The sequence below is a fragment of the Alosa pseudoharengus genome, unplaced genomic scaffold (genome assembly GCF_046254945.1).
Source record: "Alosa pseudoharengus isolate Yale_2024_CS ecotype anadromous, Long Island Sound unplaced genomic scaffold, YU_APseudo_1.1 YU_APseudo_1.1_scf_24, whole genome shotgun sequence".
NCBI lineage: Eukaryota > Metazoa > Chordata > Actinopteri > Clupeiformes > Clupeidae > Alosa > Alosa pseudoharengus.
In genome coordinates, this window is record NW_027468689.1 from 31,964,842 (window position 1) to 31,991,258 (window position 26,417).

A 26,417-nucleotide genomic window follows, 5' to 3' on the forward strand; every position below is an offset into this window, starting at 1 on the left:
GACATACCTCAGCTACCTACATTGATGCTAGATGCATGTAATTTCAGTTTTTAAATGTTAGCAAAATGTAAGTAGTATGTACAAATGTTACCATTTCAGTTTACAATCTCCTTCTGCTGCCCACTGCCATGTAGCGCAAAAGGGCTCATTAATATAGTATATTGCCTTGTGTTTGTGTAGGTCTGTGTGGTTGCAAGTGTGTGGGTGTTCATACTGAGAAAATGTGAATCTATTGATGATCTGCAGAACTAGTGATGCTCAGATGCATTCTACAAGTTCAGGTATGTACCTTCACACACACACACACACACACACACACACACACACACACACACACACACACACACACACACACACACACACACACACACACACACACACACACACACACACACACACACACACACACACACACACACACACACACACACACACACACACACACACACACACACACACACACACACACACACACACACACACACTCATACATGTCCTAAAACTGTGTTGGTTGATGTCGGTCTAATGGAGTCAGGGTTGCAAAGCGAAGGGACAGTCTTTAAACAGTGCGCAGATCCTTCTCTTTTTTTTTCTCTCTCTGTCCAGACGTAGTGACCAGTGTGACAAAGAGGGCAGAAAAGAAACAAGAGTCTCATCCTAATGTCCATGACGCTCAGTCCACCTTCACCACACTGTAGATCTTAGTGACGAACCAAAAGCACGCAAAGAATCCAATCGTTCCTATACCAGAACAAACACATGAGAAAACCGTTAGTTTAACATACATAACATGTTTGAAAGATGTGTTGTCATTTCATATAACATCATGTCTTTAAGATCTCTAAAGCATTAGTCCAACTACAGTACAACCAGACAGTACGTGCCAACTCTAGAGTTTACTGTTGCCATTGCTCCTTTGTCAAATATTAATAGCCCAATTGTTTTAGCAGACACTAAGGCTGTGTCTACATTAAGCCAGGTAAACAGAAATACGCATATTTGAGGTGAACATTGTCATATACCGTATTTTCCGGACTATAAGTCGCACAGGAGTATAAGTCGCACCAGTCAAAAATGTGTCATGAAGAGGAAAAAAAACATATATATAAATATATGTTGCACCTGAGTCGCAGGACCAGCCAAACTATGAGAAAAAAGTGTGACTTATAGTCCGGAAAATACGGTAGTTTTTCAAAAGTTTTGCATCCTCAATCGATCAATTCTGTTCCGGCACTAAAGCACCTTCTGGAACGGAGAGTGCTGCATCTCAGTGCACACTAGAACATGTGCATGACGGGGTCAAAGTTCAAGAAGTTTCTGGTAGTGCAGTTCCCCATGCTGCTCAGAGAGAATCACTCCACTGATGTGAAAACAAACATGCTGGCTGGAGCTGTCAGCACCGCTTACAGAGGGGACGTCACACACACACACACACACACACACACACACACACACACACACACACACACACACACACACACACACACACACACACACACACACACACACACACACACACACACACACACACACACACACACACACACACACACACACACACACACACACACACACACACACACACACACACACCTCACCAGGAACTGTGCACTCACTCCTCAGCGTGTGTGTGTGTGTGAGTATGTGTGTCTGTCTGTATCAACAATAGGGCTGTTGGAACGAATTTCTAAAGTCGAATATAAATTGAATATTTAAAAAATCAATACTATTCAAATTTGGAAATTACTATTCGAATGTGGTGTTTTGGGGAGTTTTTTTATGTGTTGGCTAACTTTAGCGAATATGTGAAAACTAAATGTTTTTGTCACGTCTAATGCGCAATCTAAATATGGCAGAAGCGATGCACCCACGGAGATCACCACTCCTGTGTGGAACGTTTTTTGGATTTCCATCAGAAAACGGAAAAATAACAATTAGCCTAACGATGTCGTAATCCACAGAATATGTAGCAGCGAGCAGCCTGAGTGCACATCAGATGCATCGTAAATAATAATAATAGGCAAAATTTGAGCATTAAATATTCAAATATAATTTGATTATTAAAAAATAATAATGAATGAAATTCGAATTGGGTTATGGAAGAAGATTGACAGCCCTAATCAACAAGTGAGAGTGTGTAGGTTAGTAAATGATTGTGTGTGTAAATGTTTGTGTTGGCAGATGAGTGACTATGTGTGTGATAGACAGAGTCTGAATAAAGCTTCAGTTTGAAACTCTGAAAATGGCTTTAATGGTCTTCTGGAGCAGCTCCCCACCCAGCCCCCCTCCTGACCAAAACCTGTTTGCTTCACTCCATTACCCTGCATTAATGAGCCAGCCTGGACACACACACACACACCACTGTGGTCTGCTCCCACTCTAGCCACTCAAAACCACACACCCACACACACACACACAAATGTGAGTGAGCCTCTCCAAATCTTGTTCTCTCACTCAAACATTGTGTAGGCTCTTTAATACTACCAATTCATTCATACATGCTTAAATCACCATTTCCAACTACACACACACAACTACTCACTTACTAATACACGTGCGCAACACACAAACACACACACACACACACACACGGCAAAGAGTAGTCAGACGTGCCTGTGAATAGAAAGAAGATGAGGGCCATGATCATGGTGTAGCCAAAGTAGAGGATGGTGCTGGCCAGGCCGCTGATCTGCAGCTTGGAGAAGAAGTAGTGGACGGCGTACACCAGAAAGTAGATGGCCGTGAAGCCACTGGTCAGGAACGAGCGCCACTGCCAGTGGTAGTCCTGTGGACAGACAGATTAATTTAGCAGACTTACACATATCAATTATATGACAGACAGACACACACAGTTATGCACACTGTTAAACCAGGTTGAAACCAGTTACGGCAGAGCACTGGCAATAGTGTGTGTCTTTACTGACGTTGCGGTCACGCAACTTCATGCGGGAGGACACATGAAACAACGTAGAAATCTGAAGTAGAGTGCATTGGCTGGGCATGGACAACAACGTTAGCTATGCCTGAGTTTGTGAGAGTGCTCCAACCCTGACTCACTGTTTCATTCAAATGACTTGCTAGAAAGATTCAAGTACAAGATAAACATTGTTTTACAATCTTCATCAATGTGAGCCAACATTAATGGCATGGTGAGTTGAAAGCATGTTTTGTTTCCTTAGCAACTTTTGTCAAGAGTAAACAAAACAAACTGACTAACAGAGTATAGCAAGTGGTTGGCTACTGAAAACAGCATTAATAATCTATATAGCCACTGAATATTTAAATTGCATTGGAACATTTTTATGCTTTTAACTGTCTTTCCCCCCACTTTGAGGGGATCATTATTACTTGGTGCAAATTACAAGGTACTGCCAAATTTCAGCACTATTAGCAAAGTCCTGACCATGGACTCTGATTCATGCCTATCCATAGAAGTTACAGGCAGGCTACACCAGGCACATAAGTGAGGCGTTCTGTTGGCAGAGGATAAGAATAGTTTTAGAAGACTGGTCAAAGGGCCTGTTTAGACGACAACGAAAACGATGCAACCGGTGATATTTTTCTGCGTTTGACCCTGTCATTTAGACGCAAACGGAGGTTTTATCCCCGCAAACGGAGGTTTTTAAAAACGCCGGGCTGATCGTTTTTTTTTGGGAAAGCTCCGTTTGTTCGTTTGCGTCTAAACAGGTACAAACGGAGATTTGTGACGAGGCGGAGATTTTTAGTCAGTTCAAAAGAGAAAGAGGAAGTGATTCGTTGCTGTTGTGGATATTTTCGGGATTCTGATTGGCTAACATGGGCTTGAGCTTCTCGTTACACTGCCACATACAGGTTTGGCATGCTCTTGAAGGCATATGCCCGGGTTAGTGTAAAGGAAAACTTTTCTGAAAACTGACAGGTGTGCACGATGTTATTTTTGAAAACGGAGAGGGTGAAATGTCCGTTTATGAAAATAGCCGGCCACGTGTAAACGTAGCATCACTTGTTTGAATGTACGTGCTGCCATCACACGTTAATCAAACATGACTCAGCTCTTCTGAACTTTTAAAAATAAACTTAAACACATGAATGTGTGTGGAGAGTATTCTGTAGCGGTTGTGAAGAGGCTAAAGGTAAACCCATAGACATAAACACCGAAAGACTAAGGGCCCTATCATGACATTCTAAAGTGCATCGTCACTCGTCAAAAGTCTATTCAAATTTAGTAGGATGTCCAGTTCACATTGGGAGGGGTTTCGTTCTCAAAAGTGGAGCGCATGGCGTAACAAGGTGTTCCTAGGTCTTTTAATCAGTCATATGGGTGTGTTTGGGGCGTAACATCATTTTAAACCAATGAGAATGACATCTGTCATTCCCTTTAACGGCGCAACGCGCGATATGTCAAATAAATGCATCGGTATTTTGGCATTCAACGGCGCATTTGAAGGAGGCTGCTTGCGAGACCGTATGGAATAGTCATTCTTAAACCATGCTTTACTAAAACCTAGCATAGCCTTCACGCATTTGCACTCGTCTATTATTTGAACTCATTGGCAAAGTGAAACTAACTTCACCAAGGAGTCAGTCAACGACAAGACAGTTATATGCAGTTACTTTCACTATTGACTGACAATGGGTTACCATCGAAAACATAGGCTGGAAAAAGCAACACTTACCCTAATGTTGCTCAAATGACTGAATAAAACAACATTTATCCTGCAGAGGAGTTGCTTATATCTCGTGACAGTGCGTCTTCAGCTGTGCTCCATACGTGTCTCGCCTCTCCCCTAATCACTTTTAACAGTCATTACCAATTTGCAAATGATGGTGAATAACTACTCATCATGAGATGTACAGTATTTCGTAATATCTTTATTCTAATTATGTTTCCCATTGTAATCGTGCAATTTAATGCTTTGCATGGACGTGCGCTGGTGTGCGTTCATGAATGATAGAAGGATGGTGCGTGCACCTGCCAATATGACTGTTGACATGCACTCTTAAAATAGCATATGAAAAAACTCGCCATTGACTTCTGACCAGGTTTAGGTGGTGTATGATAGCGATTTTTAGACAATGCGCGAGTCCCTTCCCTAGGTAGTTAATTGCCACAACCCTGGGCGCAATGCTTAAAAAATAAACGTGCAAAATACCAAATTCAACTTTCCGTGGGTGAATAACGAGTATTACGCCATGCGCTGGTGACCCAAAATACAGCCCTAAGACAAGCAACAACCCCCGGAGCTCAATGGACCTTTCCCTTTCGCCTTCATACTTGAAGCCACATCCAGACATAAAGCGATTCACTTGTCATCTCAAAAGTTGCAAGAGAGTCTAGTTGGGTCTATCTTGTCACCAATGGTTATTTCTGCTGTTATCACTACACCTACGAATATCATTAACAGTCCATTGGCTCTCGTGGCTACATGTCCTGTCTGAATGTGGCCTGAGCGTGTCTCACCTCCGCGCACAGGTGGAAGTAGCAGAGCAGGATGGTGGCCTCAGAGCAGGTGATCACTAGGATGATGAAGACCAGGAAGAGGAAGCCAAACATATAGTACATCTGATGGGACCTGGGAGGAAGAGCACACAACAAAATGAACATGTAGAAACAAACTGATGCACAAGTACACTGAATGTCATTAAATAGGCCTTAGGTTCCAACATGACATATTTCTGGTAAAAGTGAACACCTGACATTGGACAATAGATCAAAACAATGAGTTGATGAACAGTTCATGTTAGTGCTAAAAGGACTTTTTCTCACTTGTCCATATACACACACACGCAAACCCACGCAAGCACACGTGCGCACACACACATGCACACACACCATGCTGCCTGGCTGAGCATCTTACCAGATGCTATTGAGTATGAAGAAGAGCTGGATGAAGATGCAACCAAATGGCAGGATTCCACCCATGACGATGCCAGGGAATGGCTTTGTGTAGAAAGACTGCTCTGGAATCTGACGAGGGATCTGATTGGTCCGAACTGGATGCTCAATGGCCTGCAGTCAATAAAATGATCTTTACATGTTATGTTGCATTAGACGTTTTACATACACTTCCGACAATAAAAACTAGATGAAAAAAAATCACAGGTGGAAGTTAGTTGTGGGGCGTGTTCATAGTGTATAAGGGGAAGAAGGACTTAGTGATGGGAGGCCAGAGGACACAGAGAGGAAGGCAGATGCTAGTGCTGGGCGGTATGACCAAAAATGTATATCACGGTATATGGTTTCACGTTATATGACGGTATTTTTTTTTTCCATGCATAATCAGATGTTCACAGCATTTTCTACAGGTTGAGAGAGGAATTGCTGCAGTAGATTGGTCTATTTTACTGTCATGATGTTGACTAACTCCACACTAGTGGTAATGCAAGTTTGCATGGCCCCAGAAAATGATGCTGTTTACCAAGAGCCACTCATGATTCCAATGAAGTGAGGAATCAGAATGCAAAAACAATTGCAGTCAAAATACAGAACTTTTACTGTGCAAATTTCACAAACATCTTGTATAAAACCAATACAAAAAGTAGTGCAACTTGCAATAATTATACTTTTTTGAAAATTATACAATTGAAAATGAAACCTCTCTGCTAATATGCTTACTCTTTCAAATAGGCCTATCAGAAACATGCCTTATTGTTATTGTGTGGTTTACATGACGTTAGTCGTATGTGGATGTCTGCCATAGCCTGCCATGAGCTTCGGTTCGGTTCGCTAGGCAAAACATTAACAAAAAAGTTAGTTTTGGTGCACTGATGACAGTCAGGATCATTTCTAACTAGCCAGCTAGTATTAATCAGTTCATGTCTATAACATGCTTTACTTGCTACCTGGATAATTTCAGCGAATATTCTTAAGGTGAGATGAAAGAACATTAAACTTCACTGTGTTCGGTGGGTTGCTAACTCACGACATCGCCTACTAGCCAGATATTTACAGCTGTTGAACAATCTCAATAGAATTTTCGTGACAGTAAATCCCTTTCAATGCAGTATCCCTTAACGTTTTTCCTTAACTAAAGAAACATTTTAAGGTATTCTGTGCAACACCCTTAAATAAACCCCTTACCTAAGGAGAAATTAAGCCTTAAGGGTAATACTTCAGGGGAAAAACATAAGGTGTTTTGTGTTTACCCTCACTACACCTCGCAGTTGCACCATGCGTGCGTGTGAAAAAAGTCCCGTCTGAAACACTGTCGCGTGGTGCAGCTTTCCAAACGTTGTGTAATAAAATACACGGTATATTAAAAATTCATATCATAACGAAAATATACACCGGTATAAGGCGTGAACCGGTATACCGCCCAGCACTAGCAGACGCACAGAAAATCAAGAGGGTCGTGGAGAGAGAAACTGAGAGCTTTGCGTGAGGAAGGAACACAGGATAAAGGCAGGCAGTTCATGAGGTTACAAGGTCACTGGAGGTCATGGGTCAGGTGGGGGTAGGGTTCACTCACGCTCTTCTTGAAGCCGAAGTAGGCCCCGATGAAGGTGAGTGGCACGGAGATGCAGAACCACAGCGCCAGGATGGCCACCAGCGTGCCAAAGGGCATGGCCGCCGACGAGCCCTCGCCCCACAGGATCAGATTCATCAGGAAGAAGTCGGCAAACACCACGCTGGTGGACAAAGGGCAGAGGTCAAGCAAGGGGACACAATCTCTCATTTTATGCTGTTGGTGTTTACTGATCCTAATACCCTTAACATACACAGTGACTACATAACACCATTTTTTACATATTGATATGAATGATGTTAGTGGAGTATTAATGAAGATCTCACCCAGGACACAGGAAAGCTGTAAGGAGAACGTTGGTCTTCCACTTCTCTCCTCCAAATGCTAAAGAGGGACCGGAGGGAAATGACAGGACATTTCAGGACACCAACTCAGCTTTTACATTCACGTTTGATCCATGCAGACACAATTCCCCACCCATCATCATTATCATAAATAGTTCTTCCATTAGGGCATTCATGGAAATATAGCTTGACCATTGATGACTATGCCCTCTTGACTCTTGACCTGTTTACATGGACGTCAATATTATAAGGTTAGCTGACCTTGTTCAGAATAAGACAATATTGCAATTATTGGGTTTGCATGACTTGTTGATAGAATATTCCATTTATATTCCCATTTACATGTAACAAAGCATAGTCCGATTATTACTACAAAAGACTCTGATTCTGTAAAAGTTTCTGCACTGACAATTCTGATAGGACGTAATGTGTATACATGCATGCAACGTGCCTCAATAACGCGACTAAGATCAGAATGCTCCACATGTCTTAATTCGATTACTGCTTATTCCAACTATGACCTTATTTGGGTTAAGGCAATCAGAAAATGTTGTTTATATGGCAGCGTCTTATTCGGATTTATATCAGAATATCAATGTCCATGTAAATACACTCACTGAGAATCTCAATTCTCAATGGAGGTGGAGTTTGCAGGGATTAAAGGCAAAATCTGACTGAAAATGTGTTCTACAGGTCAAAGTGAATGAGCCGCAACCAGGGTTCTTCTGTGGTGCTGTATGTGTGTATGTGTGTGTTGCTTAAGACTCACATTTATTTTCTATTAGGCCAACCACATGCGCCTGAAGAGACACATATTTTTGGGATCTACAATGATATGGCCTCTATGCCACTCAATTGACAGATTACCGTCATAGCGACAACTTTAATCCCGGAGTTTGTCTCTTGTCTTGTCAACAAGCAATAGTGCTCCACATCCATCTGTAAGCGTCACACACCATTTGAACTGGCCACCACACTCCAAAGCCCTATTGTTATTCATTGTGGCCTACTGTTGGCCTATTGCTGGACAGTTGATCCCTACTGCAGTCTTTGTCAAGTTTTGTCACTGCTGTGTGCCACTGTCTTGTCATAGTTGTGTGCTGGATGTCGTCTTGTCCCTGCTACATGTTGACATGTGTTGTGTGTTTCTAGATCTGTCTTTTTTTCCTATAATTGCCCCACGCGAACACATTTTTGTGAACTGAATTGAACTGAATCATCACCATCGAGAATTCAGACAATAGGTCAGCAGCACTCTGCATCACGCTCCACTGACGCTTATGGTTCCTAATGAGCTTGACCTTGAGGGGTTAAAGGTTAGGCAGAGTCAGGCTAAGATTAGGGTCCACTCACACTTGTAGAAGCGGGCTGCGACGTAGCCGGCCGGCGTGCCCAAGAGGACCCACAGCACCACGGCACACGTCATCAGAGCACCACGGTTGGCCGGAGAGAGGAAGCCCAGGCATGCGAAAACTAGATTTGGGGGGGAACACACACGTGAGCTTAAGTACATGCATGATCAAATGTACATAGACACACACACACACAGAGAGACACTTGGACACATACGCAAGCACAAAACTGGGACAGGCCTAGGTCAAACAATCACAAATGATAAAAAGGGTTCAAGTAATTTCCAGTGTATAACACACATTTTGCATAAATCGCAGGACAGTGATTTATGGAAAAAACAGGTTATTAAACATAACTTTATTGTGTCACAAAACACTACATTTCAAGTGGTTACTGGCATCAACCTATTTGTGTCATGTATCGCAAATGATATACGCAAATGCGTGCTCATGTCTAACTGGTCCCGTGTATGAACCTCACAGCTGTGCTGCTGCTGTGGTACTCACAGAGTGTGACAAAGGTCATGATGAAGATCTGGGTGCCCGAGCCCAGGAAGACGGACAGCAGCATGCCCTTCCTTGGCGGCCGGAACACGTCGCCGTGCACCAGCTTCCAGCCAAACTCCTCCTGGGCATCCTCCTGCAGGACATGAGCATAGGGCGTCACATATGCTTCCATAAACACAAACAAACACACTCCCTCATCGGAGCGTCTTCCTAGAAATGATCACTCTCACATGCTTACACACACACACACACACACACACACACACACACACACACACACACACACACACACACACACACACACACACACACACACACACACACACACACACACACACACACACACACACACACACACACACACACACACACACACACACACACACACACACACACACAAACACACACACACACACACACACACACACACACTGGAGATGAGGGTGAGGTCAGTACAAGGTCATGAGCTGGACAGAGAGTGTGTGTGTAGGGCTGCTCAGTGCAATAACTCTGTCTGTCAGTTTGGGGTTAATGAGTCTGATCCAGATTGGAGCGCCTGCAGGGGTGGGGCCACTTCAAAGACGAGGAGGGGGAGAGGGAGGGAGATGCAAAGGAGGAATGACAGGGAGGGAGAGGGAGAGAGAGAGAGAGAGAGAGAGAGAGAGAGAGAGAGAGAGAGAGAGAGAGAGAGAGAGAGAGAGAGAGAGAGAGAGAGAGAGAGAGAGAGAGAGAGAGAGAGAGAGAGAGAGAGAGAGAGAGAGAGAGAGAGAGAGAGAGAGAGAGAGAGAGAGGGAGAGGGAGAGGGAGAGGAGAACGTTTACAGTCATGCCAATAAAGGTCCCTTAATTTGAAAGTGAGAGAGACGGAGAGGAAGAGAGAGAGAGTGTGAGGGATGTATGAAGCATGATGCCTGTCTTTAATGGAGTTCCTTTATATACTACTAAGTGCCTGTTGAATTAGAAATGCTTTAGCAATGCAGTTTGTTTTCATCAAGCCAATAAAGCTCTATTGCACTGAATTGAATTGGGGGCAATGGCATTCATGGGTGAGTGACCTTGTGTAGCGTTAACGTACAGCTTATGCTGGGGTAACCGAAACCCCCAAACCATCACTGGTCCACCAGCTGCCTGACCAGACGACGGGAGGTGTGTGTGTGTGTGTGTGTGTGTGTGTGTGCTAGTCCAAGGGCCACGGGGGCTATGACACAGACTCGGACCTCAGTCACTCCTAATCAGTGTAAAACCATTGTCTAGGCCTCTGATCAGCCTTAATTACATGCATGTATGCGTGGGTGTGTGTACATGTGTGTGTGCGTGCGTGCCCTGTCACTCATCATCACACCAATATTGGTGTGCTCATCCTTGGTGCCCTGATCAGTTTTAAACAGGAGTGACATACACATGCTATATGTAAACAAAGCCATACAGAGAATATCACACACATGCACACACATACAGAACGTTACAGCCATTGCATAATAGCTGATGAAGAAAGAATAGTGAGCTTAAGGACTAAACAATGGAACAGACGGCTATTTCATAAAAACAGAATTAAGAAATCCCACTCGCAAGGCAAGTGGTCAACGTATTCTGGCTATACGTGGTTCCTGAAAGTCTCAGTTGTAAGTGATTCAAAAGACCTCGTGGTTGAAATAGAAAGGCATGTCGCACACCATAGCCTAATTCACATGAAGTCAGCAACAGCCGTTAGAAAACAGCATTCGAAGATGGCGAGAAAAAGAGTGGCAGACTGAATGCATATGCAGACTACACATACATGGAATATGCAGTCTATCCATATATGCGTATGAGCTTGTCATGCCCACAAATAGTAAAACATGAAAGTAAAACATAAACGTAGTGTATATATATTTCATTACCCTTTCCATGTATGTGCCACTTCTTTAGTGAAATGGAGTAAAGGCTAAATCCAGGCAGGAAAACTAAAACAAATCTCAGCTTAATCTGCTTAATTTTTAGAGGAACACTGAGAGTGCCACTGAGTCTGTGCCACTGAGCTGTGTGTGTGCAGTGCATGAGGGCTACTGCTCACACTGGTGCACTCAAGAGCCAACCATGTGATCTGAGCTACTCACCACTGAGTCAATCTGGTTGTAGCGGGCAATGTCCTTATGGAGTGTCCGTAACATGATCATGGCCACCATGCCGGATAAGAACAGCACAATGACCAGCGAGTTCATGATGCTGTAGACCACAAAGAGAAAAACAGGTTAACTGCTTCCATTACTCTGGCATCCAGGAGGGAAAACAACATGTCAGCACACTAACTGTTGGCATGAACCCCAACAAGCTGTTTGCTCTGTGTGTGAGAGAGAGACACAGAGAGAAAGAGCGAGATATTTTTATTTTAACATATACCACACTTATATAATAAACATAAATAACAACGTATTTGAACAAGAATGTGTGTGTGCATGCGTTATGATTGTACACATCAGCCTTGACTCGAAATTGTGTTGAAAAAGTTCGCGCAAAAAGTATGTACACGCAGGGCGTTATTTTGCATTCTATTTCATGCTTGATCCCCGGAGGTCCCTGCAAGACTGGGTGAATGGTATACTGTAGGATATTCTGTATCCACAAGAATATGGATGCCAATCCAACCCATCACTGGCCTCTGCTATAGGATGCATGTCATACCAATACAAATGAAATGCACTTGCATACAAATACAAACTTCATTGATTCCAATTGAGAGGAAATAATCATTTAATAGCTTTTCCCTCATTCCTTCACTGCATAATGTATTTTGCAGTACTGCAAAAAACTGAATCATTCCTAGGCTGCTGTGTGACGCATGCAACAAGACAAGAAGCTGTTTCTAGTCAAAAGTTCACATAAACAAAGTGAACTTCAACAAGGCTAAAGATATGGTAAAAGCAACATTTACTCCAGATTTACTCCAAGTTGAAGAATCATGAAGCACCCGTTTAACCAGAAATCAATCTACGATGTTGTTCCACTAGGTAGGCAGGCCTGCTATAGAATCATATAGTAGAAAAACTCCACACCATGCAGCAACAACTACTGGTCTCATCACTCATTTTGGGATTGATCAGAAGTGAGCATGGTTTTAAAACAGCACCATGCCAGCAGCATCACATCACAGACAACGCTGGCTACTGTAGGCCAGCTGCGTAACATTTGTGTTCTGTGTGTATGTGCTCATGACAAAAAACAATGCTTCGGAAAAAAGTTGAAGCAGTGTTATTGTGTTAGTTGGTGTGAGGACCTTTACTCTGCTAGCATACACTTTGTAACGCTGCTGTAAAGGTGTTAACTCAATTTTGACAATTTTAACATCTCCACTTAACTCTATTAACCTATTATTATTGGGATGTATTTATGTGCACAGTTTGAGAATGTGTGTGTATGTTTGTGTGTGTGTGTGTGTGTGTGTGTGTGTGTGTGTGTGTGTGTGTGTGTAGCTCACCTGAACCACTGGATATTAGTGTGAGGCATGGACTCCAGGATGTAGTCCCAACGGGATGCCCAGCGGATGTGCTGATCCTCCTGACACACACACACACACACACACACACAGACAGACACACACACACACACACACAGCAGTGTATCGTTGCACAGTGTATCGATACTAAAAAGGTATCACGATGCCTTCACACAAAAAACTAAGATTTCCGACGTTTTTAGAAACGATACTTTGTTAAAATAATAACGTTCAGTGTCTGTGAACTGCTGCTCTCACTGATCCTTGCACGCATCTAGGCAAGTGGGCGTGTCAAGCAGGCAGCTCCGAGTGAGTGAGTATGCAGGCAACGTCTACATAGTCTTTCCCGACAGTCCTTGGCCTTGTGGATAAAACAAATGTGAAATCTGGAACTATTTCGAATACATCGCGAATAGTGAATGCAAGCCATCAGGTACACAGAGGCCCGTTTGTAAAATATGTTTCAAAGTCATTTTAAAGCAGTAGGCTACACATGGAACTTGGCTAAACACCTCGCAGACATATCCCAAAAAATGTAAAGAGTTCAAAGAACGACAGGTTGACGAATATGCTATAGAAAACACGACTACATGGTTAGTGCCAAGTTCTTCTCTTCTGTTTTAGTCTAGCCTAAGTGAAACGAGTATGGTTCTCTGGGATAAAGCGAACCTTCCTTCATCAATTTTGACGTGACATAACGAGCTGTAATCATTTGAGACATAACGAGCTGTAATCATAGGGTGCTAACGTGATGAAAGTGCAATGTTCATGCCAGAATAACATTACCATAACTTGTAAACAATCTATTTCATGTTCTGTCAGTACTACTGGTGATATTTGTCATGGCATGTAGATTGCAATTTGTTCAATAATTATTGCCCAGATGTAGGATAGGCTACCCGAAATGCGCTAATTAAAGCCCACAGCATATAATACCACCAAAGCGTGTTGAGTCCTAATAATAATAGCGGCTTATTGTTACGTGAGCAAATCATGTTATCAAAGAAATAGACATAATGTAGGAATGCACGCAACAGGTAATGGTGTAGGCCTAACGAAGACCTGAGTGGTTGGAACGTCGTACTTGTACACTGGGCGCAAAGAAGACGATCCTCACATTTTTCCCTTTGCAACTGTCAAGGAAATCCCATGATCACAGGAAGGCCTAGGGTAGACTATACTGTACATAAGATGGCCTAAAGATTATCCCCCTCTGCATAGCATTCAGTGATTTGCATGCAGTAATTTCAACACTGACCTTGTTCTAGCCTAGTTTGGCTATTTAAAGCTACTTTATTGCCAAAACACAACACAATGTAAATGAACTATAACAAACAATAAAGGACTTAGTAAAATAGTAGGCCTACTTTGTATGACTGACTATAAAAAATAATAATTATGTAGGAAGTTTAGAAGTTTAGAACCCAGAATTGACCTGCACACTACAAAAGTGCACCGAATTCAACACAAATGACTCAATACACTTGGAGGAGGTATGAGTCCTTTCTTTTCCAGATATCTTAGGATTTTGCCGTAGTATCGTTTCAGTATCGAGCATTGTGATATTTATGGCAGGTATCGTATCGAAGTCATAATTTTGGTATCGTGACAACACTACAGGAGTGCAAGCTGGCTTTAGAATGCCCCACAGACACAAATTGCAAAACCCCAAATCCCAACCATATGCTGACCTTTGAGAGAAAGTGGAACACATTATGTCCAATATTCCAATATGTAGTTTAATGTTCTGCATTATGTCCATTATGTCCAATATTCCAATATGTGGTTTAATGTTCTGCATTTCTCATTAGTGGGTCACTTTGACACCAAAAGTATGATTCTATGTAATGACTGTATGATATCTGTACTGTCCCTGTGTATATCTGTGTGACTATGTATTTAGATAAGCGTGAATATTATGACTTTGCAGTGTTTCACTGTTCTGCATGGCTGCGTCAGTAGCCATCTGCTCCGGATTGCCAGGTTGGCACTAATCAGAGTCTGATTCAGTGTAGTCCACGTGAGATCGGATGACCAACGCCATCTCCCGTCAGCCTGGAAGGATACTTAAACCCTAACTATTTCCTTGTCTAGTTAGAGCAGCTGATGGATCTTTAGGTGAAGTCATGCGCATCATTGTAAATAAAACTCTGTTCCTGATTTTTCATACTATTGGTCTGACTGGGTCACTATTCTAGCCTGACGAGCCAGACCCACATTAAAATTTAGGGTCTGGGCACTCACCGTTTGCAGTGCTCAGTCCGAGGGGCGGGATAATCGGTAGTCTTTCAAATTCCCTCTGCATGCAATAGGACAGCGCAGAGTCCCATGTGTTTCCCACCAGCGGAGCTAGTTGGCTAGTTCAAACTTTTGCCAACTTAATAAAAGCTTAACTCGTGTCACACTGTTCGCCAACAGCAACATCTATCTTATTTGTTTTCAAGTAGCAGGGAATTCAAGCCAAACCGTTGCAACTCTGCCATCAATCATGTTAAGCCCGCCTAACGACTCTATACACGATTTGATTGGCCTGATAGAAGTTTAATTTTTCGAGCTCACAAGCCAACGGAGAGTTGCTAGACTAGCCCTTGGGGATCTAGATTTCTAGGCTATCACTATTCATCTGTGGTGTCAAAATGACCATCACCTTGACCATGACCATTTGAATTTCCCCTTGGGGATCAATAAAGTATCTATCTATCTATCTATCTATCTATCTATCTACCTTGACACTCACAACTACTCTGCCTAGCAGCCAGATTTGATTATTATAGTCGTCATCACAGCACTGAAATGCAGACTGTTAAAGGAGACTAGAATATCATGATAAAACTACACCATCCAGCGGAGTTGTTCACCCAGTTACTAAATGAAGGGACTTCCCAAAAGTGTTCTGGCACATTGGTTTTGTGTAGCTTTAGTGGTGAGCACTGATTGCTTTCTGGAGTGGGGAGCGCGATATGTGAACGAAAGGTTCAATACAAAACAAACAGGCCTCCTGTTCCTATATTTTGCTCCTAATATGTTGCATGTGGTCTCGCGGGTTTTACTTTCTAATAGTTTTACAATTTAATAGTGTGATGTATTATGCTGCAGGGAGAGGTAATGCATTTAACCCTTAATCAGCTGGGGTTTACACTCCTGAGGGGGGGGGGGGCTAGCAAAGTGCACCACCATGTGGTAAACACTTAAAAAAACAATCCAGTCTTGAACTGGTGAAGTGATGGGTAATAGCCCACTGTGATTCACTTAATCAAGCTAAATAACCTGAGCAGCATGAAAATCCGCTCACTGCACTATTCAGTGCTATTATCTTTAGTGGACTGAAATGGCAATAATTAAGAGCAAGCATGAGAACTCACCACAAAATGCACAGAGTAGGTATAGTCAATCTTGAGCTGTCCTGAAAACTTGTTGCTCAGGTCCATGGGGCCACCAGTGCAGTCCAGGCCTTCCTTGTGCTTGTAGCTTTAGGACAATGATAGCCAAACACGGCATGTTAGCATTCAACTAACAACACCGAGAGGACTAGACCAATCCTCCATAGAAATGAATGGGGTTAGTTTGTAACGCCAATATGGCCATTGTCTACACATATCCCACCCCTTCCTTGGCAAAACGTCGACATGTGAATACATTGAGCCAATCATGTGGTGTGATGTGAATACATTGAGCCAATCATATGTTGTGTTGTGAAGACATCTTCCCAATCATGTGTTGTGAACTCGCCGCTGGAGCAAGATTGGTGTTGTGAAGCCTTGCGCACGCGCATTTCTGCTGAATAGGATGCCCGATGAGTGCCCAAAAAGCGTTGTAATATGGCCGCCGAGTGGAGGGACTTGCCTAAAAGGACTTTGACTAGACTTCCAAACTTATATGGTGGTGATGACATGACACCCTCACCTCTTGGGCTCCATCTTAGCAGCGACCAGCCTGGCACCGGCGGCCTCGTTCTCCACCACATGGTAGTAGATAGTGATGTCCACATGGTTGAAGATGTAGAATGTGTCCTTCTCATTAAACTCAGACTGGAGAGATAGAAAGAGAGAGAAAGAAAGAACGAACCAAACAGAGGGAGAGAGGAACATGGACTTGTGTTAATAAAAAGTGACACTATGACCAGGGCTCGACTGAGGAGGGGCAAGGGGTAGGACTTATGGCCTCACTGTAATAAGTCATAGAGATGTCACTACATTTTTAGTCAGCACTACAACAGAATAGATATCCCTCAATGGCCATGCACACTGCACTAAACACATGAAGAGACAAGTGTATGTATTTGCACAGGATATATACACTCACAAAGATAGATCACCTACATTCAGACACATCAACACACACACAGGGGAATGTGACACACAGAACTGCTTTCCACTTCAGACTTACATTGACAACGCAGGCATCTTTGGGTCGACCGGATTCGGTCACGTAGCAACCAATGGGGAAGCCCGGATTGCAGAACTTCTGACCATCCTCCACATCATAGCACCATGTGACTGGCATGTTGTCAACGATCCTGCAGACCACAACATTCATAACAGGGCCTGTCTACACCCAAAACACTCATGTGTTAATGTGTGTGTGTTTGACCATGCACTGGTACACGTGTGATAAACAGGGAGCAACTGCTAGGTGCGCTTTTCCGGATCCAATGGAAGTAAGTCTTTACTAAAAAAGTGAGTTCCACAATCATCAGCTCGCAGCTAAGCACATGTGAGGGAGAGAACAACAGGGGTGATAGTAGAAAAAAATGAACTTTTTTCAGGTAAGCGGGCCCCTAAGCCAAGATATATGCCCTGGTCAACATAATTGTCAAACGGGATCCAGGGGTGTGCTCCCCTGGGAGAACATTTTGATAAATAGTCCCTTAAATGATAGATTCTGGTGACTTTTGTGGATATTAATTGACATCATTCAGACATGAGATGAACAAACCCAATACAAGCCTATATTACAGTAGCATCTTTGTGTAGAGCACCAGAGCTCCTGGGACCCTGGGCCTGGTAGGCCTGTTCATTAATCCATCCCTGCTTCTAACTAGTCACTTAACTGCATACTTATTGCTTGTATAGCATACTGAGACTACAGATACTACAGCCATACCAAGAAAGGTCAGGTCTGCTAAGGTCTCATGAGGGCCTTAGCAGTATTGGACACCACATGAAGAGTGTCTCCTGATATATCCAGGAGATTAGGGTTCTCCTTCCTTTTCATTTCAAGCCCAGGTTTCTTTCCCCTCATCACAGCACAATTGTCCAGAAAAATGCTAGTGACTTTTCTCCACTCCAGCCCATATGATTGCAGGACATCTTTTAGTTGCAGCATCAGTGCTGAGGCATTTGCAACATTAACCTTTTCGCTGGCAAGGTGCTGTGTTTTCACACTGCATGCATCCTCGTCATAAAACCGGACCAGTACATTTAGAATCTTATCCATGCTTTTGTCCAGGGCCTCATCAATGTTAAGTGAAAACATGTCATTCTTAAGCTTGTCTTTTAAATTCTGGCGAGATGCCACGTGTAATAAGATAGCCCCCATGCTGCCTCGAGACAGACAGATGTGTAAGGGCGAGTTTATCCTCCGCTAATTTCTGACACAAAGTGACAAGTGGATGAGCGAATGTAAACGACAGATCAAACTCGGCAATGAAGGAGCACAAGCAAATTTTTAAAGCAGGCCAAGATAGGTCATTGAGGGTCGGATATCTGCTGTGGCTTTTGTCCCTGGCAAACGTGAGGGGTGTTGAATTGCTCGGACAGCTGCTTGATAGATAGATAGATAGATAGATAGATACTTTATTGATCCCCAGGGGTCCCCATTGATGACTAGGGTCTAACTCGGGCCGTGGCCAAAGGGCTTTTCGTCTCTACCCACCTCCTCTATCCAAGACCAGCGCCATTTATTCTTTATTCGCCTTATTCACCCAGTGGCCAGAACGAGGCTACAGGGTACACTTGCCATTACACCTCAGTCCAGCAGATGGTGGTAATGCACTCTGTTTGCAAACTGCTAAAACAAACCTCACAGAAATAGAAGAAGGGTTCAGTGAGTTTCAGCAAAGTCCTTTTAGGCAAGTCCCTCCACTCGGCGGCCATACACCAACGTTTTATGGGCACTCATCGGGCACAGTCTTTGGGTCGAACTGCGTGTGCTCTTCTCGCTTGCTCCAGCGGCGAGATCACAACACATGATTGGCACGATGTCTTCACAACACACCATATGATTGGCTCAATGTATTCACATCACACCACATGATTGGCTCAATGTATTCACATGTCGACGTTTTGCCGAGGAAGGGGTGGGATATGTGTAGACAACGGCCATATTGGCGTGACAAACTAGCCCCATGCATTTCTATGGAGTATTTTTTGAGTGCTGTGTCTCCACATTAGAAAGTCTCTGGTTTCAGTGAGGTTTGTTTTGGCAGTTTGCAAACAGAGTGCATTACCACCATCTGCTGGACTGAGGTGTAATGGCAAGTGTACCCTGTAGCCTCGTTCTAGCCACTGGATGAATAAGGCGAATACCTTTATCGACAAGTTTGGTGTCTTTCCCTGGTTTCATAAAGTTGTTCTCCATGACTTTGGCTACGTTTCGCGATGCCAGTGTAGGAAACATATTCGTAGTATATGGGAAACACAAAACAAATTTGCACATGGAGTGACTGCTGAATCAATCTGATTGGCCAAAACCCAAGACCATCCCCTACCCTATTACCGATTGGCTTAAGTAGGCCTACTGGTGTGGTTCAGTGAAAGCGCCTGTCAGATCTTAGGAATTGTCAGATCACGCAAACCTGATTTTTTATTTTTTTTCGCAGACACGTCGGTATGCCGGAAATCCAGCGCGGCGCTGCAGCGCTATCACGCCTGGAACAAGGCAGAGAGAGAGAGAAGGGGAGAGAGAGAGAGAGAAAGAGAGGGGGGGTTCCGTCCTCTCACCAGTGGTGCTGGTAGTTGAGCAGCATGCCCTTCTTGAGGAAGTCCACGATGGGCTTGTCAGTGTTGACCTTATTTGTGTCATACTCCTTGGTGCACACATGCTTGCACTCCTCCTTCTTTTTAAACTCAAACTGGAACACAAAGACAGACACACACGTTTAGGGAAAGGGCCAAAAGCTCTGCAAATAAACTAATTCATTCTGGGAAAATGCCAGCTCATGACATGTCTGTTTCACAAATGCTTAGTTGTTCACTTCCAGCCTTATTGACTAAACCACTGGTTACCAGCTCCATGTTTCACATAAGCTGGATGACATTAGATCGGAATATTGTTGCAAACAGTGTAGCCTTGTAGTTCAGCAAGTGCCAGACCAATTTTTACCGTATGTTGATAAACACAAATTCAAAAAAAGCATTGCAATGAAATTGCATCAGCAATTCTATTAAAACCACAATGAACCAAACATTCTGTGAATGTACATGAGTTTAAATCTACTCACTTTATAAGGGGAGGGTTCAATTCTTTCTCCAAACAGAACCTGTCCTAGATTTTCAGAAGGACGCTTTTCTTTATCACTGGCGCAGAAGTCAAATCTGTAGGAGACAGGCATGGTCAACAATCAGAACAACAACATGTTATGAGTAAAAAAACCTAAATGTCAAAGCCTTGCAATTTCCCACAGCTAAATACAATAAGCCTGATTAGAATTGCTACTAACTAAATAATACACGTCACAACATAAAAAAAAAAAACACAAGCCTGCTAATAGAGAATAATCAAAATACAAGATCCACTTGCACTTGTAATAAGTCGTTGTCATTCTGATACACACAGCCTTGATGCTGCTTCAGCCATATTCCACCACTATAATTTAAAAAAAAAAAAAGGTACTACACGTCACAGGAGACCCACACTGTGTAGCTGTGTAATAGGCATGGGACCTCCCAGAAAGACTTTTAAAAGTTTGTTGACTAGTTCGCCCATCGGCATGATTGCTATACTGAGTGTATAAGCTAAGCGCGTGTTTGGCATGGTAGCTGGCCGTGGTCATGGAATGCCTGAAGCGGAGATCGCGATAGAGCGATGGCCGCTTGCACCCCCGTGTAAGGAGGATGTGTAACTGGGCTATCAGTGAAATGGAGGAGTAAGGGGAGGAGGAGGGATAATTTTGCGAGCGCCGCGGCGTGTGACGTATGGATAAGGAGGCCGGCTTAAATACCCTGGCAGCGGAAGACAGGTGAGTTAATTGCTGTCAATCACCCCTAAGGGCTCCTCCCGAACTTTGTTTAGAAAACATCATTTGTATCACACTGATGCTCCATAAATCACAAAGTACACACTGAAGGTGAAAAAATATATTCCCCTTTCTATAAGCCATCACACAGTGATAGATAAAAAAAAAAAACAGAAAATAGATGTTTTGGAAGACATAACACCCTGATAAACGTCCCAAGACAGACCTGGCGAGATTGGTAACCTGAAACACTGGTCACTGAGAAATCAAAACAAGACAAATCAAGAAAACTGAAGCCAATGTAATAGTTCTCTCGGAGGCTGGATGTCTAGGATGAGCAAATGACTGTCGTGTATATAAAAAAACAAAATACAAAACAAATATGTAGGTGATAGCTTGTCAGTCTTTAAGCAACACAAGATAATTATTTTACCTTAAATAATGGCTGCAAAGTCATTTTGATGCCACACTGACTTCCAATAAGGAGAATGTCTCTGATTAAAGGGGAATTCCTACATCATGTTACCTCGAGTTTCCGACTTATGACCTAAACAAGAATGTGGTCTTGTATTCAGAAATAGTGTTGTATTATTCAAATACTGGCCTGAGATTTTAGACAGAGCAAAAAAAAATCTAAACAATTAAGAGCATATTAGAGCATTCATCAAACAGGCTCTGTGGTGTATTTTTTATTTGTCCACCACCCCATTAGTTCTATCTCTCCTGTTGTCAGGCGGGCATATCCCATGATTCTTCCTATTAACTTTAGCTTTGAAACATCGCTATTTTACTTAGCCTACATGTCATCCAACTAAAATCCACCTCCGTCATATGCTACAATGTTGCTATGTTCTGAACGTCTGTATTTTACAGCTTGGATGCATTGTGACAGTTCATTTAAACTTCACAATGAGTTTGGCGAATTAATATACAGGTGTGATACGGCCAAAAAATGGATCTACTTCATAGGTGTTCATAGATCGTTCTAAATTACGTAGGACAATGGGAAATTCAACCAAGCAGTGGAATAATTATATATAAGTATATATACTCTTTTGATCCCGTGAGGGGAATTTGGTCTCTGCATTTATCCCAACCCGTGTATTAGTGAAACACACACACAATGAACACACATTGAGGTGAAGCACCTCCTGGTTAGCACTTCAGACTTGGCAAACCTCAGGTTACAAGTCTGAAGTGCTAACCAGTAGGCCACGGCTGCCCCAAACACTAACAATTACCTCTTTAGAATGCATGTGTGGACACAAGAATTAGCAGCAACACACAGCTGAAAAGCAGTGTTTCCCATACATTGACTTATTTGTGGCGGCCCACCACAATATCAACATTGACCACCACACAATGATTTTCCAGGTTGTACTAAATTGTGCTTAAATCTGGTTAGCATCATATCCACACTGCGCTAATTTGTTAAAAACTGTTGCATTCAAGTTATTTCTGCAAACCTACCACCACAAATAGAATTAAATTCTGTGGGAAACACTGAAAAGTAAGGCTTGGAAAGGCAGGGTCACATGATACTCCTCTGGTTCTTCATTAGTTGTCTGGGCCATGTCATCTACAGAAGCCAACACGATTCTTTTTTCCTGCTTGTGTCAAGTCAGTTTGTCTTTTTGGTTCAGATGGCTCTTTAGACACTTGTGCCTTTGTTTATGTAGGCCGAAAAATATAATTATAATATATCTACTTAATTATATCAAATGTGGAAATAAGGATTTATATTTAAAAGTAAACATTTTATTTTATGAATATTTCAATACAGAGGAGCACATTATGAAAAAGTAAACCGATAATTAGCAGAAGGTGTCAGTAACTGTCTTGCTTTCAGTAATTTCCTATAAATGGATGGAAAATCCACGTGGCTTCTGTATTATTTGCAGCTTCTGTGACATACTTTCATAAATAAAATTGATAACAACACAGGGCTCAAAACAAAACACTTCAAAATTATGTTCCATCGCCCAGTGGTCTACTAACTCCACAATTTGTGTTGCTTATGACTGCAATTTATTTGAATCACTTTCCATAAACATGAAAGATAGAAAAAACCCACAGTCAGTGCATAAGAAGTGTATCAGGCAAACTATTTTTTGAAGTGAAGTAGAGATGCACCGATATGGAATTTTAGGGCCGATAACGATAATCGATATTTATTGGTTTGTTGTGGCCGATACCGATACGATAACCGATAATATTACTCTTGAAAAAAAATTGTGAAAAGTGATTTGGGGAAAGCATTTAATAAGCATAATTTTATTGCAGTAATTTTACCTACCACCAAATGATGGACAGAACTCATAATAGTCCTCAATAGTACAGCGGTCAACATAACAGTAGCCTAGCCCTACAGTATGTGTGGTTCCTTTAAGTGAACCTGACGTCAGTGAATTGCGAGTGAGTGGCTAGAGAGTATGAATCGTTTTCATTTAGGACTAAACACTCATAAACGGCTCAGCTGGGAATAAGCTACAGTATAGCGACCAGGGAAACTTAAGTTTAGTTTCAACTGCGGGTAACTGAATAAAGCTGCAACTCCTCAGACTGTATCTTATGTCCGTCTACTCTGTTGCGCACAACCTGCTGCAGCAGAAATGAAAGGGGTTAGCCCCGAAGGTTTTAATAACTTATTATGATGACCTGTCTGGAACTGAAGCAGGAATGGTTAGCATATTTCTAGGTAATACAAAACCCAAGCTAAAGTAATGCAAATATAATACTAAAACACAACTTAGAACTAGGCCTACTTATGTACTCGTCCCACTAACGAGTTTGTTTATTTGTTTCCCCGACCAGCGCGGTAAAGTGCAAACACATCAGCACAAGACGACTCTAGATAGGGCTGAGCTCCGCTCTGGTAAGGTTAAATGGCGGATCATTCACAGTGTTTCCCATACATTGACTGGCGGCCCACCACAATATCAACATTGACCACCACACAATGATTTTCTAGGTTGTACTAAATTGTGCTTAAAGCTGGTTAGCATCATAACCACGCTGTGCTAATGTGTTAAAAACTGTTGCATTCAAGTTAATTCTGCAAACCTACCACCACAAATAGAATTCAATTCTGTGGGAAACACTGATTCACGAGAGGATTTTGAGATGCACAGATTCCCAAATGAACGCATATCCAGAGATTTTGTTAGAGTGGTGAAATACATTCACACCGCTGACATTATATTGAGGAAAAAGTATAGCCAACCAAGCTCAAGTAGCTCAGTGTAGCCAGACAGACCTTACGTAGGCCTAAATTAGGACTTAAAAAAATATCGGCGCAAATTATCGGCCAGAATTCTGTTATCGGACCGATAATAATATTTTCTTTTTTTCACTTATCGGCCAATAATATATCGGCCGCCGATATATCGTGCATCCCTAATTTTAAGCCTTCCCTTTTTTCTAGCAATTCCCGATCAGGACCCCGAATAGGCCCTGCAGGCTAGGCCTACCGTGAAAAGAGTCACTGTTGCTACCTGAACAATTCCTCCTCAGTGCAGAAAGCAGCCATAGCTGACTGCACATTTCCCTACCGCAGAACATAACTGACAGTATTAACTGTGTGTGTGTGTGTGTGTGTGTGTGTGTGTGTGTGTGTGTGTGTGTGTGTGTGTGTGTGTGTGTGTGTGTGTGTGTGTGTGTGAGAAAGAGAGAGAGAGAGAGAGAGAGAGAGAGAGAGAGAGAGAGAGAGAGAGAGAGAATAGCTCATATGAAATGTATGTTACTTATGTTACTTTGTACAATGGATCTGAATGTTAAGTTGTCTACTTCTGTGTGGGAGGCGTATGAAGTATGTGTAGTGATAGTGAATGCATTCCGAGTGAGTGATTTGCATGCTGGTGCAGACAGGTTTAACCAGACCTTTAGCAAGTGTGTCCCCTGACTTGCAAGAGTATGTACCTAGTCTGGGCCCATTATTTTAAATCACTATTGGATGCCCAATGATGAGTGCTGATGCCCAACATTCCAGGATGTAAATGAACACATGCTCTATGCGCTCCATGTATAGTCTATCTATCAGATCCAAGAGAGTCGATGGTTACTTACGCAGTGTACTCATATGGCAAAACGGATTCCACTGAATCCAGCCTATTCACAAACAGCTCAATGGTTGACTGAAAATGAAAAACATAGACTGGTTAGTATCCACGCTAGCTTCTACTTTTCTCTTACTCTGACAAACCAATCAGACAGGGGGACTTACAGTGGTCTCTAAATACTGTCTTAGTCCAACTGATTTGCAACGTTGTCATATCACTAACCCGTTGAGAACTTGCTAGCATGACAGTCACAGTTTGTCGTTCCAATCGTCCGCATTCGTATGATAACGAGCTGAATTGGACATCTAAATAATAACTATACTGTAAATGACCATCTCACCTTTTCTAACAACGAATTTCAGCCACCCATTGTGCAAGTAAACTGTCAGAGGGCGTTCAAAAACAGCTAACGTTACTTACCATTAGCTTTGCAGATAGCTAGCAAGTTAGCTAAACCATGGGTGTAAGGCAGTTAAGGTTAACCGATATAATTTGGAAGTAACCACCCGAACTGACAAATATGGCAAGGAACTTAACAGTCATAGTTGTATAGAGTATAGAGGAGTAATGTGTGTCGTGCAAGAAAACATGACTAAAGCCATTGGTAACACTGGCTAACGTTAACATTCACGTTACCTGCTAAGCCATGTTAACGTTAGGATAGCCAGAGATTGGTAATAGCTTGACTAACGATCGCTCAAAACCAACTTCATGCAATCTGCGTAAGCATAAACGCTACAACTGCCATAAAAAAATCACCTACCTTGCAGTCAGGTACTTCATTCTCTTTCCCCGTATCTTTCTCACAAAAATTAACAGGGGCCAAACCCGGAAGATAGAAACTTGTCGCGTACTGCAGGACCCCGGCCACAAAAAAAACGCTTAAAAAAGTGTGAGAGCGGCGAAAGATGCACATTTTTGTGCAGTTGACTGCCAAATTGCTTCTTCGGGAGTATCTACATGCAAAAACACGTCCTACTTGCGATTCCAAGTCATTTGTGATGATAAGGCGGAACAGTTACCATAAGGAGACCGCTTTTGCCAGCGTAACCCACTTTCTTCTC

General features: G+C 42.6%; 1 protein-coding gene across 1 annotated transcript; it reads right to left on the reverse strand.

The window, feature by feature from the left end:
- Window positions 1–419: 419 nt before the first annotated feature.
- Window positions 420–26,417, reverse strand: tm9sf2 (transmembrane 9 superfamily member 2). The gene is made up of 17 exons (XM_076303735.1): window positions 26,117–26,417; window positions 25,361–25,428; window positions 20,561–20,654; window positions 20,061–20,191; window positions 17,506–17,635; window positions 17,023–17,147; window positions 16,482–16,587; window positions 13,102–13,181; window positions 11,744–11,852; window positions 9,649–9,781; window positions 9,143–9,262; window positions 7,772–7,829; window positions 7,449–7,608; window positions 5,838–5,989; window positions 5,441–5,552; window positions 2,614–2,785; window positions 420–741 (listed from the first exon to the last, which is right to left on the reverse strand). The coding sequence occupies exons 1-17, from the start codon at window positions 26,267–26,269 to the stop codon at window positions 674–676; spliced, it is 1,971 nt and encodes a 656-aa protein (XP_076159850.1). The 5' UTR covers window positions 26,270–26,417; the 3' UTR covers window positions 420–673.

What these genes read in the sequence shown, in the direction of transcription:
- tm9sf2 (XM_076303735.1), bottom strand. Translation starts at nt 26,269, where the DNA reads ATGTGCATCTTTCGCCGCTCTCACACTTTTTTAAGCGTTTTTTTTGTG. An exon ending in TTGAACCCTCCCCTTATAAA is followed by an intron (nt 20,192 to 20,560) that starts GTGAGTAGATTT and finishes TTTGTGTTCCAG; the next exon opens with TTTGAGTTTAAAAAGAAGGA. An exon ending in CATCTTCTTTCTATTCACAG is followed by an intron (nt 742 to 2,613) that starts GCACGTCTGACT and finishes GTTCTGGTATAG; the next exon opens with GAACGATTGGATTCTTTGCG.